This window comes from Dendrobates tinctorius, unplaced genomic scaffold, assembly GCF_039654945.1.
Source record: "Dendrobates tinctorius isolate UK_male_01 unplaced genomic scaffold, ASM3965494v1 ptg000086l, whole genome shotgun sequence".
Lineage (NCBI taxonomy): Eukaryota > Metazoa > Chordata > Amphibia > Anura > Dendrobatidae > Dendrobates > Dendrobates tinctorius.
In genome coordinates this window covers 28354713-28369052 of record NW_027361754.1, presented here as the reverse complement: position 1 = coordinate 28369052, position 14340 = coordinate 28354713, and the positions used below count along the sequence as shown (strand labels likewise).

The window sequence follows — 14340 nt, the reverse complement described above, 5'->3', positions numbered from 1 at the left end:
CACACAGCTGAGTAAGTGACACATTCCTGGAATCTGGCTCTCTACCCCTACATTATACTGCTCTCAGATTACATGATGAAAGATTTCCTTTAAAGGGTTAAGTAGAATAGAAGGCCTTATAGATCCATTAAAAAATGGGGGAAAAAATGCAAGTAACAGTGTCTTTCTTTTAAGTAGCTCTTTAGTAGATCTCCATTTCTTTGTGCTTGCCTACAATAATTTATACAACGGCTCATAAAGGTGTAAAACGATGGGTGATGTCTGCTGAACTGAGCAGGTGCCGAGCCCCCACTGTGACCTGTAACATGGTTTCTATGGGGACTCCGGGAATAGGCCCTTGTGGTGCTCGTTAGTGGTAATAAAGTCAGTAGGATTAGGAGATTATTGCTATCGTTACATGTTGACCTCAATTACCTGTAAGTTTTGCCTAAAATCTAATGATATTGTCATTTCGAGTCTGATCATTATTATAATAACACATAGGAAAAAAAATAGATACAGTATAATAATAAACCTTATACAGATCCTATACTATGTACTTTAGTGGAAAGTGTAACGGGACCATATTGGAGCTTATACTTCTATACTAGAGCTCTGTACACACAGCAGAACCTTAAAGCGGCGGTCCAAAACACAAATTAATATTCACCCTATTTGCCTACCCACATAATGCCATAATATTTTTTTCTAGTGCACTTTAATTAAAAAAGTCCCTATTATTCCTTCACTGCACTATCTAACTGCTTTATCTTTTTTTTTTACTACTTCCTCTTTGATGACACTTTGTTTGAGAATGCAAGTGCATCCTGGGATACTCAAACAAAGTGTCTTCAAGGGGGTAAAGGCTGCTGTCACTGCCGCAGCCTCTGCCCCTTCCCAGAGATAAAGCGTCATGACTGACCCCTATTTCACAGGCTGGGCTAGTTCTGCTCTACTGAGCATTCGCCAGTTTTCAATTCCTATGCTCAGTAGATCTTGTAACTGTTATTCTCATTGCACAGTGACAGTGCGCTCTCTTGCCTATGCTGCTCAGAAGCATCGAGCCGGCAAGAGAATGTACTGTCAGTGCGCGTAGTAAAAATATATGGCATACAAAAACCAGCACCTTGTCCAAAAGGTCTCTGGTCTCTGCACGCTGGGTATTCTTTATACAACACGCACTGACAGTGCCCTCACTTGCCAGCTCATCACTTCTGGTCGGAGCAGGCAAGGGAGCGAACTGTCATTGTGCACTGCGAAGAACAGTACACAGAGACAAGATCTGAGCCACCGTCAGAATTGACAACGGATGCATGCTCATTAGGGCAGGGACTAGCTCAACCCCTGAAGCAAACGTCACTGATGCTTTGTTTCAGGGAAGGGGCAGAAACTGCGTCAGTGACTGCAGCCTCTGCCTCTGATGATGCTTTGTTTGGGCAGTCCATTTTCAAACAAAGTGTCATCAAAAAGGAACAAAGGATAGGACATTTTTTATTAAAGTACAGTATATTAAAAAATAGATTAGATTATGGCATTAAATAGATAGGGATTTGAGATGTAAATTAATTTGTATTTCGGACCACCCATTTAAAGGGTTATTTCCCATCTTCATAAACATGTGCAGTGTTTACTAGCTCTTTTTTATTGAGCAACAAGCACTGTTTTGAAGCTGTCCAGGATCATTGGAGTGCGTTGTTACCTCTAATCTCAGCCAGTTTCAGAGTGGTTCGTACACGTTATACAGCAGCGTTGGTCGGTCTCCTAGGAAACGAGCTGTAAACAAAAGAAAAGTGATATCTCAAGAATAACTGCAAATTTTAATAAGCAGTAAATTGCAAAACTGCTTGTTTTTACAAGCTCTATCCATCTATGAAGATGAAAATAACCCTTTGATACAATGCTCTATTAGGGCTCATACTCACTTGCGAGAGACTCACATGATTCTCGTGCGAGTCTCTCTCATGAAAACCTGGCACTGCCGCCGGCACTCGGAGCGGAGCGTTCGGCTACATAGAAATACATGTAGCCACACGCTTCGCAGCGGAGCGTGCGGCTACATAGAAATAATAGAAATACATGTAGCCGCACGCTCCAGTCCCAGTGCCGTTGGCTGTGCCAGGTTTTCATGTGAGAGACTCACACGAGAATCGTGTGAGTCTCTTCCAAGTGAGTATCAGCTCTTATTCTCATCACTCCTTTATAAGGCCTGTTTCACACATCATTTTTTGTGTTCAGTCAAAATCTGCTAAAATGGCGGATAGCGGATCCGTTCCTGAACTGAGCACAATGTTTGTCACCGGACCGTTATTTTAACGGATCCGTGAAAGGAAGAATTTGAACCCCTTTCTGCCATGAGACGTACTATCCTGTCCATGTGCACTGGGACTTAATTACCAGGGACGGGATAGTATGTCATAGCGATCAGCGGCGCCCACGTGGTGAGCGCCGCTGATCGCGGCAGGGTGTCGGCTGATTATCACAGTTGACACCCAGCACAAAGTGTCAGGGGCGGTCACGGACCGCCCCCGACACGTTAACCCCTTGTACACCGCGATCAAACACAATCGCGGTGTACAGGGGGTTAAAGGGAAGCATCGGCAGGGAGGGGGCTCCCTCCGTGCTTCCCTGAGCCCCCCACGGCAGCGCAATGTGCAGCGCTGCTGCGGAGGGCTCTTTCCCTACAGGCCCCCGGATCGAAGATGGCGACGGGGACCTTCGGGGGCCTGTAGGGAGCTGACTTCCTCACTGCCTGCAAAGCGCAGGCATGAGAAAGTCTGCAGCAGTGCCTATGACACATCACTGATCTGTCACAGTGATCTGTGATGTGAAAGATCAGTGATCTGTGATGTGAAAGATCAGCGATCTGTCACAGGACAGTGATGTCCCACCTGGGACAATGTAATAAAGTTTAAAAAAAAAAAAAAAAGTGTACAAATAATTTTAAAAAAATCGCTAAATAAATTAGTAAAAAAAAAAAAAAATTCCCCAATAAATTCATTTTTTGAAAATAAAAAAACCCACAATAAAAGTACACATATTTGGTATCGCAGCGTCCGTAAAGACCCGCCCTATAAAACTGTTCCATTAGTTAACCCCTTTAGCGAACCCCTTAAAAAATACAAATAAAAAACGAAGCAAAAAATAATGATTTATTATCATACCACCGAACAAAAAGTGCAATAACGCGCGATCAAAAAGACACATATAAATATCCATGGTACCACTGAAAACGTCAGCTTGTCCTGCAAAAAACGAACTGCCATACAGCGTCATCCGCAAAAAAATAAAAAAGATATAGCTCACAGAATAAAGCGATGCAAAAATAATTATTTTTTATATAAAATAGTTTTCATTGCATAAAACCGCCAAAACATAAAAAAAAACCTAAATGAGGGATCGCTGTAACCGTACTGACCCGAAGAATAAAACTGCTTTATCAATTTTACCGCACGTGGAACGGTGTAAACGCACCCCCCCCAAAAGAAATTCATGAAATGCTGGTTTTTGTTCATTCTGCGTCCCAAAAATCGGAATAAAAAGCGATCAAAAAATGTCACGTGCCCGAAAATGGTACCAATAAAAATGTCAACTCGTCCCGCAAAGAATAATACCTCACATGACTCGGTGGGTTAAAATACCGAAAAATTATAGCTCTCAATATGTGGTGATGCAAAAACTATTTTTACAATAAAAAGCGTCTTTTAGCGTGCGACAGCCGCCAAACATAAAAACCTGCTATAAATAGTAAATCAAACCCCCCGTTATCACCCCCTTAGTTAGGGAAAATAATAAAATTAAAAAAATGTATTTATTTCCATTTTCCCATTAGGGTTAGGGTTAGGGCTAGGGTTAGGGCTAGGGTTAGGGCTGAGATTAGGGTTAGGGGTGTGTTGAGGTTCGGGTTGGAGTTATAATTGGGGGTTTTCCACTGTTTGGGCACATCAGGGGCTCTCCAAATGCAACATGGCATCTGATCTCAATTCCAGACAATTCTGCGTTGAAAAAGTCAAATGGTGCTCCTTCCCTTCCAAGCTCTGCCATGCACCCAAACAGTGTTTTACCCCCACATATAGGGTATCAGCATACTCAGGACAAATTGCAAAACAACTTTTGGGGTCCAATTTCTCCTGTTACCCTTAGCAAAATAAAAAATTGGGGGCAAAAATATCATTTTTGTGGAAAAAAATGATTTTTTTATTTTCACGCCTAGGCGTTATAAGCTTCTGTGAAGCACTTGGGGGTTCAAAGTGCTCACCACACATCTAGATAAGTTCTGTGGGGGGTCTAGTTTCCAAAATGGGGTCACTTGTGGTGAGTTTCAATAGTTTATGTACATCAGGGGCTCTCCAAACGCACATGACACCCGCAGACCAATCATCAAAGTCTGCATTCCTAAACGTCACTACTTCCCTTCCGAGCCCTGACGTGTGCCCATACAGTAGTTTTCTCCCACATATGAGGTGTCAGCGTACTCAGGACAAATTGGACAACAACTTTTGGGGTCCAATTTCTCCTGTTACCCTTGGGAAAATAAAAAAAATGGGGACTAAAAGTTGATGTTTGTTGAAAAAATACGATATTTTTATTTTCACTCCCGGTCGTTATAAACTTCTGTGAAGCACTGGGGGGTTCAAAGTGCTCACCACACATCTAGATAAGTTCCTTAGGGGGTCTAGTTTCCAAAATGGGGTCACTTGTGGGGGGTTTCCACTGTTTAGGTACATCAGGGACTCTCCAAATGCAACATGACACCCGCAGACCATTCCATCAAAGTCTGCATTCCAAAACGTCACTACTTCCCTTCCAAGCCCCGATGTGTGCCCATACAGTAGTTTTCTCCAACATATGAGGCATCAGCATACTCAGGACAAATTGCAAAACAACTTTTGGGGTCCAATTTCTCCTTGTACCCTTAGGAAAATAAAAAAATTGGTGACTAAAAGATCATGTTTGTGGAAAAAATACGATTATTTTATTTTCACGCCCGGGCGTTATAAACTTCTGTGAAGCACTGGGGGGTTCAAAGTGCTCACCACACATCTAGATAAGTTCCTTAGAGGGTCTAGTTTCCAAAATGGGGTCATTTGTGGGGGGTATCGCTGATCGCTGCAGGAAAGGCCAGGACTAATTTTTGGTCGCTGGTCTCCCGCTGGCCACCACGCGTCGCTGCGTGTGACAGGTGGGAGACCAGCGATATGCTGGTAACTAATGTACATATCGGGTATCCAAGGGACGTGCGTCCCTTAGATACCCGATGTGTACGTTAGTTACCAGCGCTGATGCAGGGAGCTGGTAACTAACGTACACATCGGGTATCTAGGGATGCACGTCCCTTGGATACCCGATGTGTACATTAGTTACCAGCTTCCTGCATCAGCGCTGGTTACTAACTTGCACAGCGACGCCAGGCGCTGGGCGTCGCTGTGCTGATCGCTGGTGAAGCTGTCTGTTTGACAGCTCACCAGCAATCACATAGCGATTCACCAGCGATCCTGACACATTGATATCGTTGTCAGGATCGCTGGTGAGTCGCTATGTGTGACTCCAGCCTTAGGCTGGCTTTGTCTGCTCACAGTCTCCTTCCATTTATAATGGAAATTATTTTGATCGCTGACTGAACCCCTTTGCTCCCCGGTGATTTTCCGTTTTTTGCATTTTTGTTTTTCGTTCCCCTTCTTCCCAGAGCCATAAGTTTTATATTTTTCCATCAATATGGTCATGTGAGGGCTTGTTTTTTGCGGGACGAGTTGTACTTTTGTACAACACCACTGGTTTTGCCATATATCATGTACTGAAAAATGGGAAAAAAATCCAAGTGCGGTGAACTTGCAAAAAAAAAAGTGCAATTGCACAATTGTTTTTGTTTTTTTTTTATTCACCATGTTCACTAAATGCTAAAATTAACCTGCCATTATGATTCTCCAGGTCATTTTGAGTGCACAGATTCCAAAGATGTTTAGGTTCTTTTTTATTTAGGGGTGAAAACAAAACAACAAAGCTTGCATTTTATTATAATGTTGCGGCGACAAAAAAATACACATAATTCTGGCTTTTTGTTTTTTTTTCTCGTTACACCGTTTTACCAATCAGATTAATTTACATTATATTTTGATAGATTGGATATTTCTGAACGTGACGATACCAAATATGTGTATGTTTCTTTTTTTTAGTTCTTTTATTTTGAATAGGGCAAAAGGGGGGTGATTTGAACTTTTGTGTTTTTTAATTTTTTTTATAATTTTTAAAACTTTTTTTTAATTGTATGTAATATAGGGGACTTAAAGCTGCGATAACCTGATTGCCTGGGTTATACATACAGTAGCAGGGCTTTAGCACCGCTATATGTAGCAAAAATCACGATCTCGTATGGACGACGGCCATGCTCTGACGTTCATAAGTGATTTACAATGACAGCCAATGGGGTCTTCTGCAGCCCCCCAGCTGTCTTGACAACCCATCGGCGCCCCGCGATCATATGAAAGAGGCGCCGATAGGCGGGTCTTGTGACACGCTTCCTGTTAGCGATAATTAAATGCCACTGTCAGAGATTTATAGTGGAATTTAACACGTTAACAGCCGTGGGTGGATCGCAATTCCATCTGTGGCTGTTAGATGTACATGACAGCTGGACAGAGTCTTAGCAGCAAGGAGGAATGAGCTGTCAATCAGGCCAAGTGGGAGGAGACTCAGTAAGAGCAGAGAGGAGGAACAATGAGAAGCTGTCAATCAGGCTAGGTGGGAGAAGATTCAGCAACAGCAGGGAGGAGTGACACTGAGGAGCTGTAAATGAAGCTAAGTGGACAGAGACTCAGCAGCAGGAGAAGAGGACTGTCAGGAACACCACACTGAACTTGCTCATTGAGCCAGTGCGCGTGTCCTGAGTAAAGCGAACTGTGCTCAAAGATACCTGTGGAGCGGGCAGCAGTCGAGTAGGTGCGTACTTCAGACCCCCAGGACCTGAAGCAGGTGACTGCTGGGGACGTGGTCTAAGCTCCTGAGAGCTAGGAGCTGCAAGAGAACTCCTAGTAGGGTAACTGTGAGACAAAGTTACCAAGGGGCATAGATAGGGAGGATAGTCAGGACGTAGCCAATGAGTCATACACTGAGATAGCTGTGAGGTACAAGAGGGGCGAGCAGAGAGTAGTCAGATAACAGGCAACGAGTCATACACAGAGAGGATCGTTCAGTACCGAATCAACAGGCAAACTCACAATGGGGAACAGAACCGGGTCAGAACCATATAAACAAGCTATAACAACGAACAGGCACAAGACACGGAGGTCACCACACTCGGCCAAAGGCAAAAGTATAACTGACAGGGGTTGGGCTTCTCAGGGGTTTAAGAAGCTCTCCCAGAACCAAAAAGAGGCCACAATCATTAACCCGAGGTGTGCAGGTCAAAACCTGCACTGAGCTCCAGACATTAACCCCTGACGTGCAGCTCAAAAACCTGCACTGGGATCATGACAAGGAAGCTGTCAATCAGACTAGGTGAGTGGAGATTCAGCAACGGCAGGGAGGACGGACAATTAGGAGCTGTCAATCAAGCTAAGTGGACAGAGACTCAGCAGCAGGTAGGATGGAGCTGTCAACCAGGCTAGGTGGGAGGACATTCAGCAACAGCAGGGAAGAGGGACAATGAGGAGCTGTCAATCAGGCTATGGTAAGTGGACCGAGACTCAGCAGCAGGGAGGAGGTAGTTGTAAATCAAGCTAGGTGGCAGGAGATTCAGAAAAAGCAGGGAGGAGGGACAATGAGAAGCTGTCAATCAGGCTAGGTGAGAGGAGTTTCCCCAACAGCAGGGAGGAGGGATAATGAGGGGCTTTCAATCAGGCCAGGTGGGAGGAGATTCAGCAACAGCAGGGAGGAGGGACAATAAGGAGCTGTCAATCAGGCTACAGTAAGTGGACAGAAACTCAGCAGCAGTGAGGAGGTAGTTGTAAATCAAGCTAGGTGGGAGGAGAATCAGCAAAAGCAGGGAGGAGGGACAATGAGAAGCTATCAATCAGGCTAGGTTGGAGGAGAATCACCAACAGCAGGGAGGAGAGACAATGAGGAGCTGTCAATCTGGCTAGGTGTGAGGAGATTCACCAACAGTAGGGAGAAGGGACAATGAGGAGCTGTCAATCAGGCTAGGTGGGAATAAACTGGGATTCAACTTTCAAATAGGATTATGCAGCTATTTTGATATGGTCACCCAGAAGAAAAGTACACCAGCCTCATCAGGTCTAAGAGATCTATACAATCATGTAAGCAATTTATATTGTGAAACTTGGTGACAGAATTGCTTTAAGAGACATAATATTGTCCCAGACAAGTATTCAGCCAGAAGGAAAAGATAAGTTGTTTGGTTCAAACATTCCAATATTTTTTATGGAGCCTCCCTCTCATCCCTTCACTCATAGGGAGGCATGAAATTATTAATCCTGTCCCTGGCATCTAATAGACAGAAAAGCTACACTATTATATTCCTTTCCAGGTGGCAGTGGGTCTCATTATATATATGTTACTATTACGGTATTTATCATTTGTTTTATCGTTACAGTAATATAAAGAACACCTAATGTCACGCTAGTTGGGCAAAGGTTTTTTGTGTATTTTCTGATTGTCAGGCACTTAAAGAGTTAAAATATCCAGATACTGATATGAGACAGATGGCATGCCAAGTAGTTATGGAAACCATAGCAAACAGCAGCTGGCGCACTTGTCCGTGTCGGTGCTGGGTATCGGAAACAACTAATCATTTATCATATGTGGCACCAAATTAATTAATATGTAGCAATAATGTAAATAAATGTCGTTGCAGTATGAGGATGGTGAGGATATTCATAGGTGTTACATTACAAAACTGGATTTGGGGATATATACTTAGATACAACTGTTGAATGTAGGAACCGGAGCAGAATTTACTTGATTTATCATAGATTGATAAATAAGAACTTTTCCAATTTAATGTTTATTAAAATTTTCAGCCATTCCTGAGATATTAACACTTTTCTTTTGTTTATGGCTCGTTGCCTTGGAGACTGACCAGATCTGTTGTTTACCTGTGGTGGCTGGTCTCCAATGCAACGAGCTGTAAACAAAAGTGAACGGCTGAAAATTTTAACAAGCAGTAAATTGCAATAGTGCTTGTATGTACAAGCTCTATCCAACAGTATCCATTAATGAAGATGGGAAATAAACCTTTAATAATTAAAATATATATATATATAGCTCTGGCAAAAATAAAGAGACCACTTTCAAATGTTTAGTTTGTCTGATTTTTCTCTTTATAGGTATATTTTTGAGAACAAGTCTTTGAATTTCCAAGCAATAAATTTTGTATTTTTTTTTTTGACAAAAAAATTGTCCAAAATTAAAAATAATGCAAAGAAAACAAGTTCATAATCATTTAGAAACATCAATACTAATGTTTTAACTCAGAAGGAGTTAAGAAATCAATATTTTGTGGAATAACCATGATTGTTAATCACAGCTTTCATGTGTCTTGGCATGCTTTCCACCAGTCTTTCACACTGCTTCTGGCGCAAGAATGTAAGCAGTTCTTCTCTGTTTGATGGCTTGTGACTATCCATCTTCCTCTTGATTACATTCCACAGGTTTTCAATGGGGTTCATGTCTGGAGAATGGGCTGCCTATGACAGGGCTTGATGTGGTGGTCTCTTAATTTTTTTCCACAGCTGTATGTGATACTTTTTAATTAAAATTGGATCAGTGATTAAATCTTTGCATCGAGTCGTACAAAGCTTCTGTGTGTATTATTTATTGACCTCTCGGACTCTCTCGATTTGTGTTTACAGGTCTAGGACGTACCGGGATGTCCGAAGAGGAGTGTATGTTCCATACACTCAGGGGAAATGGGAGGGAGAACTGGGTACAGATTTGGTTACAATCCCACATGGCCCCAACGTCACCGTCACAGCAAACATCGCAGCCATAACTGACTCCGATAAGTTCTTCATCAATGGCTCCAACTGGGAGGGAATTTTGGGACTTGCATATGCCAATATTGCACGGGTGAGTTAGACAAAAAGCACATATAAAAACAAATATGAAAAAGGAAAAAAAAAAAAGCCAGCAGCTCACCCCTCTGGTAATCCAGGAGCTCAAGCACAGAAACCTGCGGTGCAGCAGGATCAATGTCCAAACGAATAGAAGAAATACAGCTTCCCGTTCCTGGAGAAATTTCCTTTATTGGACGAAGCATCTAAAATCCTACTTCATATCAGCATATTGTCACCACTGATGGTGGGGCAGAACAGACGCGTTTCGAGCTTGGCAGCTCTTAATCATTGCTCACAATTTGATTTGGTGCGGATTTGCTGCAAAATCTGAAACTTTTGCTGCACTTTAATTTAACCATACAGGATAAAGTATTCCTGAAATTAACACTCTCGTTTTCTTCCAGCCTGACGACACACTGGAACCATTCTTTGACTCTCTTGTAAAGCAAACACGGGTCCCCAATGTCTTCTCCTTGCAGTTGTGTGGGACAGGATACCCCATCAAGGAAGGGAACACGACGGCTTCAGTAGGAGGAAGTATGGTGAGTGTGGTGGTAATATTCCCATTACTGGTTTCCGGTGACGTGTATCAAAGCTTGTGTTGTGGACATTGTCTTCCAGGAGTGAGTTGCACATAATATACTTATTTTTCTTCTTTTTATACTGTTTTTTTTCTAGGTCATTGGCGGGATTGACCCATCGTTGTATGTAGGTAATATATGGTACACACCTATAAGGAAGGAGTGGTACTACGAGGTCATCATTGTAAAGATCGAAATCAACGGACGGGATCTGAAGATGGACTGTAAAGAGGTGAGCGTCATGGTGGTCATGCTACTAATGATGAGAGTTGAGCAAAATAATTCAACTTGTTTTTACTGGACAATCCCTTTAAGATCATATTCAAAGGGAACATACAATCTCATCATGTAATAGAGCAGGAGTTGCTGGGCAGATTGTTATATAGTATCGTGGTTAAAACATTAAATATAACTTTTTTATTCATTTAAATCCCAGCTGTTTTTACTACAGGAATCCAATGGGCGGTCACTGCTTAGGACCGCCCACTGGACTCCTCACCATAGATTAAAGAGATTTCAACAAATAAAATACCAAAGCTTCAACCAGAAAGTTATATATCAATCAGCTCAGCTCCTCCTGCTCTACAGTATAAAGAGATAGGAGTGCATGTACAATGTCACAAGATCACTTTAAAAAATGTTTTTTTTTTGGGAAAGATTTGATTCCATATTTCTATATTCTCAGTACAACTATGATAAGAGCATCGTCGACAGTGGAACCACAAACCTTCGCCTGCCAAAGAGGGTGTTTGATAAAGCTGTAAAAGAGATTAAAGCTGCTTCCTCGGTGAGTGAGAGACATGGATGTGATAATTGGAGTGCGAGAAAGAAAGAAATCACCTGTTATTCGCCAGTATTTCATGTCCGCTGGATGGAAGCCCAACGAACCACCACCTATCTCTTGCTATCTCTGGAGCCTCTTCTGATTAGTGTGCCAAATGCAACGCCATGTATGCGTCACTCCACATCGATGACGTCACAGTGGGCTTACAAATAAGAGGCGCCCGGGATTCCAGAGAGCAGTTCACATGGCTCCAGTCCTGGGGCCGCTAATTGCACAATCCTGTTCCAGGGTGGTAAATTTATTCGCTCCTCTCTACTTACAAGTGCTCCATGGGAGAAAAAGTATGTAAATAAACTCTTAATGGCTTAATTAAGACACTTATCTGTAAACAGCCACTTCAATGTTCTTGTTGGCCGAATGGGTTGTCTTTGGTGCAGTCCTTGGAAGACTATTGGTTCTCATAAAAGAGTTCCAGATGGGGTATGGCAACTTAATAGAGTTGAGCAAAAAGTTTCACAAGACCCTGACCCAGTGGCCACATAGGAAGTCGGGATTAGTGCTCTGCGATCCTCTACCTGCATTATCCCCAGTACCAATTCTGATTAGTGTGATGCTGCAATGTAATGATATAATGGTTGCCTGCTAATCAGAAGATACAGTATAAACCAAAGAAATGGGATGAAAAAGTTAAATTTTGCACTGCCAGTTGTAGCTGCCACATAATCTGGGACGTTGTGCCTGCTCCAAATTACATTGCAAAACCTGAATATATGCACGGAAGAGCCACGCTGATACATTGAGCATCAAGGCAGATCCCTCTTTATTACATCTGGCGGCGCACAATTAACCCTTTCATTACATTTTTTGTTTATATCGTTTTGTGGTTCTGCAGCAGCAGCAGCCTTAGGCTGTGTGCCCAGGTTGCATTTTTGTAAGCATTTCTGCAGCGTTTGTGCTGGCTCAGACGCTGCAGAAATGCTTACAAGATGCTTCTAATTCATTTGCATGCGTTTTTGGCTTTTTGTGCCAATGCATGCGTTTTTAACGGCTCAGGAATCGCTTAGCGGCTAAAAACGCAGCATGCTCATTATTTTCCGCATAGCTGAGTGTTTTTAGCCATCCCCAATGATCCCAGAAATCGCGTGTCAAAAAACGCGTCAAAAAACGCGCAAGAAACGCGCGTCTTTTTCCGCGCGTTTTCTGGGAAAGGGGATCCTTTTCCTGAGCGTTTAAAAACGCTAGCGTGGCACATAGCCTTAAGCCCCCTTCTCACATAACGAGATCGCTAGCGATATCACTAAAGCGTCACCGATTTTGTGACGCAACAGCGATATCACTAGCGATCTCGCTACATGTGACACGTACCTGCGGCCCCCCCGCTGGATATCGCTGATCACGCTCAAATGTCCTGGGCATTTTTCCCTCGTTGGCGTCCCGCTGGCACCGACTAGCGATGCATGGACGCAGGCGGAAGCCATCATTGCTGCGGTGTGACAGGTAAGAGCGACCGCCGATGGATCGCTTATCACTGCTGAGTCGCTGGTGAGATCTGCCTGTGCGGCAGCTCACTAGCGACCATTTAACGATGCACCAGCGATCCTGACTAGATCGTATCGTTGTCGGGATCGCTGGTGCATCGCTAAATGTAATGGGACCCTAATAGCGGTTGTGGTCACACAACCCTACCAGGTGAGTACCGTTGCCATTGGTCTCCCCACTGCAACTCAGATAAAACCCTATTGCGCTCATTGTTATTTCAGTTTTATTCACCTCTGCTAATCAGAAGAGGCATCAGGGACGTTGCAAGTAGTAGAAGGTTTGTTGGGCTCTCGTCCAACGGCCACGGACTACTGATATAGCTGAAGGAACAGGATATTTTTGCTCCATTCTTTGATGTTATTATAGGCAATACTACATATGAATGAAAAGCATACACTTTTGATTTAAAAGGGTTTTCTGGGATTTTATTATTAATAAATATTAGATCAGAGTGGGTCTGACACCCCCACCAATTAAGTGAATGGGAGGGGGTTTCTAAACAATGTACGTTGCTGCGCCACTTCTGTTGCACTGTGGCCTCTTCAATCAGCCGATTGTGGTGGTGGGAGATGGACACCCACTCAACTGCTACTGATGGATTCTCCAAGGATAGGTCATCAATCATAACGTTCCAGAGTATCCCTTTAAAAGGTATTTATATACATATGAGTTCCTGATCTATATCCTGCTAATTGTCTTCTGTCAGACGGAGAAGTTCCCTGATGGCTTCTGGTTGGGAGAACAGCTGGTGTGCTGGCAGGAAGGTACAACGCCGTGGAACATCTTCCCTGTAATCTCCCTGTATTTGATGGGTGAAGCTACCAACGAGTCTTTTAGCATCACCATTTTGCCGCAGGTTAGTATCTTATAGATGAAGCCATCATGGACTGTCCAAGGCAGAGTCATTGAAGGACTGAAGTAAGAGGTAACTGAGCTACGCAAAATTCTGCCTGCTTACATCTACTGGTACATTTCTCCACTAAATTCAATGCTAAAACACATGCAGTAAACTCCTAAACTGTATGAAAAACTCTCGTTGCAGACAAAATTGCATCATTTAAGTTGAACCTGTCACCAGGACAAAAGTGTCTAGTTTTTGCATTATTTTATTTCTGCTACTCCCTGAGCATTTCGCATTTTTTTTTTTTTTTTTTTAAATCCGCCATACATATCCAGAACTACATACCTTTATATATTATTACAAATGGGTGTGACTCAAATGGTCCTCTGGGGCGTGTCTTTCAGCTGCAAAAGACCTTGGGTAAAGACAATAAAAATTAACACTAAAAAAAGACCATAGCTCTGGAACCGAATGGTAGATTAAAAAAAAAAAAACTGAATACTCAGGGGAGCAGCGGGAATAACATGTAAGCCAGAACTGGCAACTTTTGACCTGTTGACAGTCCCTCTTTGTTTGGCACAGAATGTTTGGAAAAAAAAAAAAGGATGG

General features: G+C 42.9%; 1 protein-coding gene across 1 annotated transcript in view; it reads left to right on the top strand.

Annotated features, from left to right (window-relative positions):
- The window catches only part of BACE1 (beta-secretase 1), a 122932-nt gene that overhangs the window by 102062 nt on the left and 6530 nt on the right, over positions 1 to 14340 (top strand). Inside the window, exons 3-7 of the mRNA XM_073585234.1 lie at positions 9783 to 9999; positions 10391 to 10528; positions 10665 to 10799; positions 11253 to 11354; positions 13597 to 13746. Coding sequence (XP_073441335.1) covers positions 9783 to 9999; positions 10391 to 10528; positions 10665 to 10799; positions 11253 to 11354; positions 13597 to 13746 — 742 coding nt within the window. The remainder of the gene's footprint in view (positions 1 to 9782; positions 10000 to 10390; positions 10529 to 10664; positions 10800 to 11252; positions 11355 to 13596; positions 13747 to 14340) is intronic.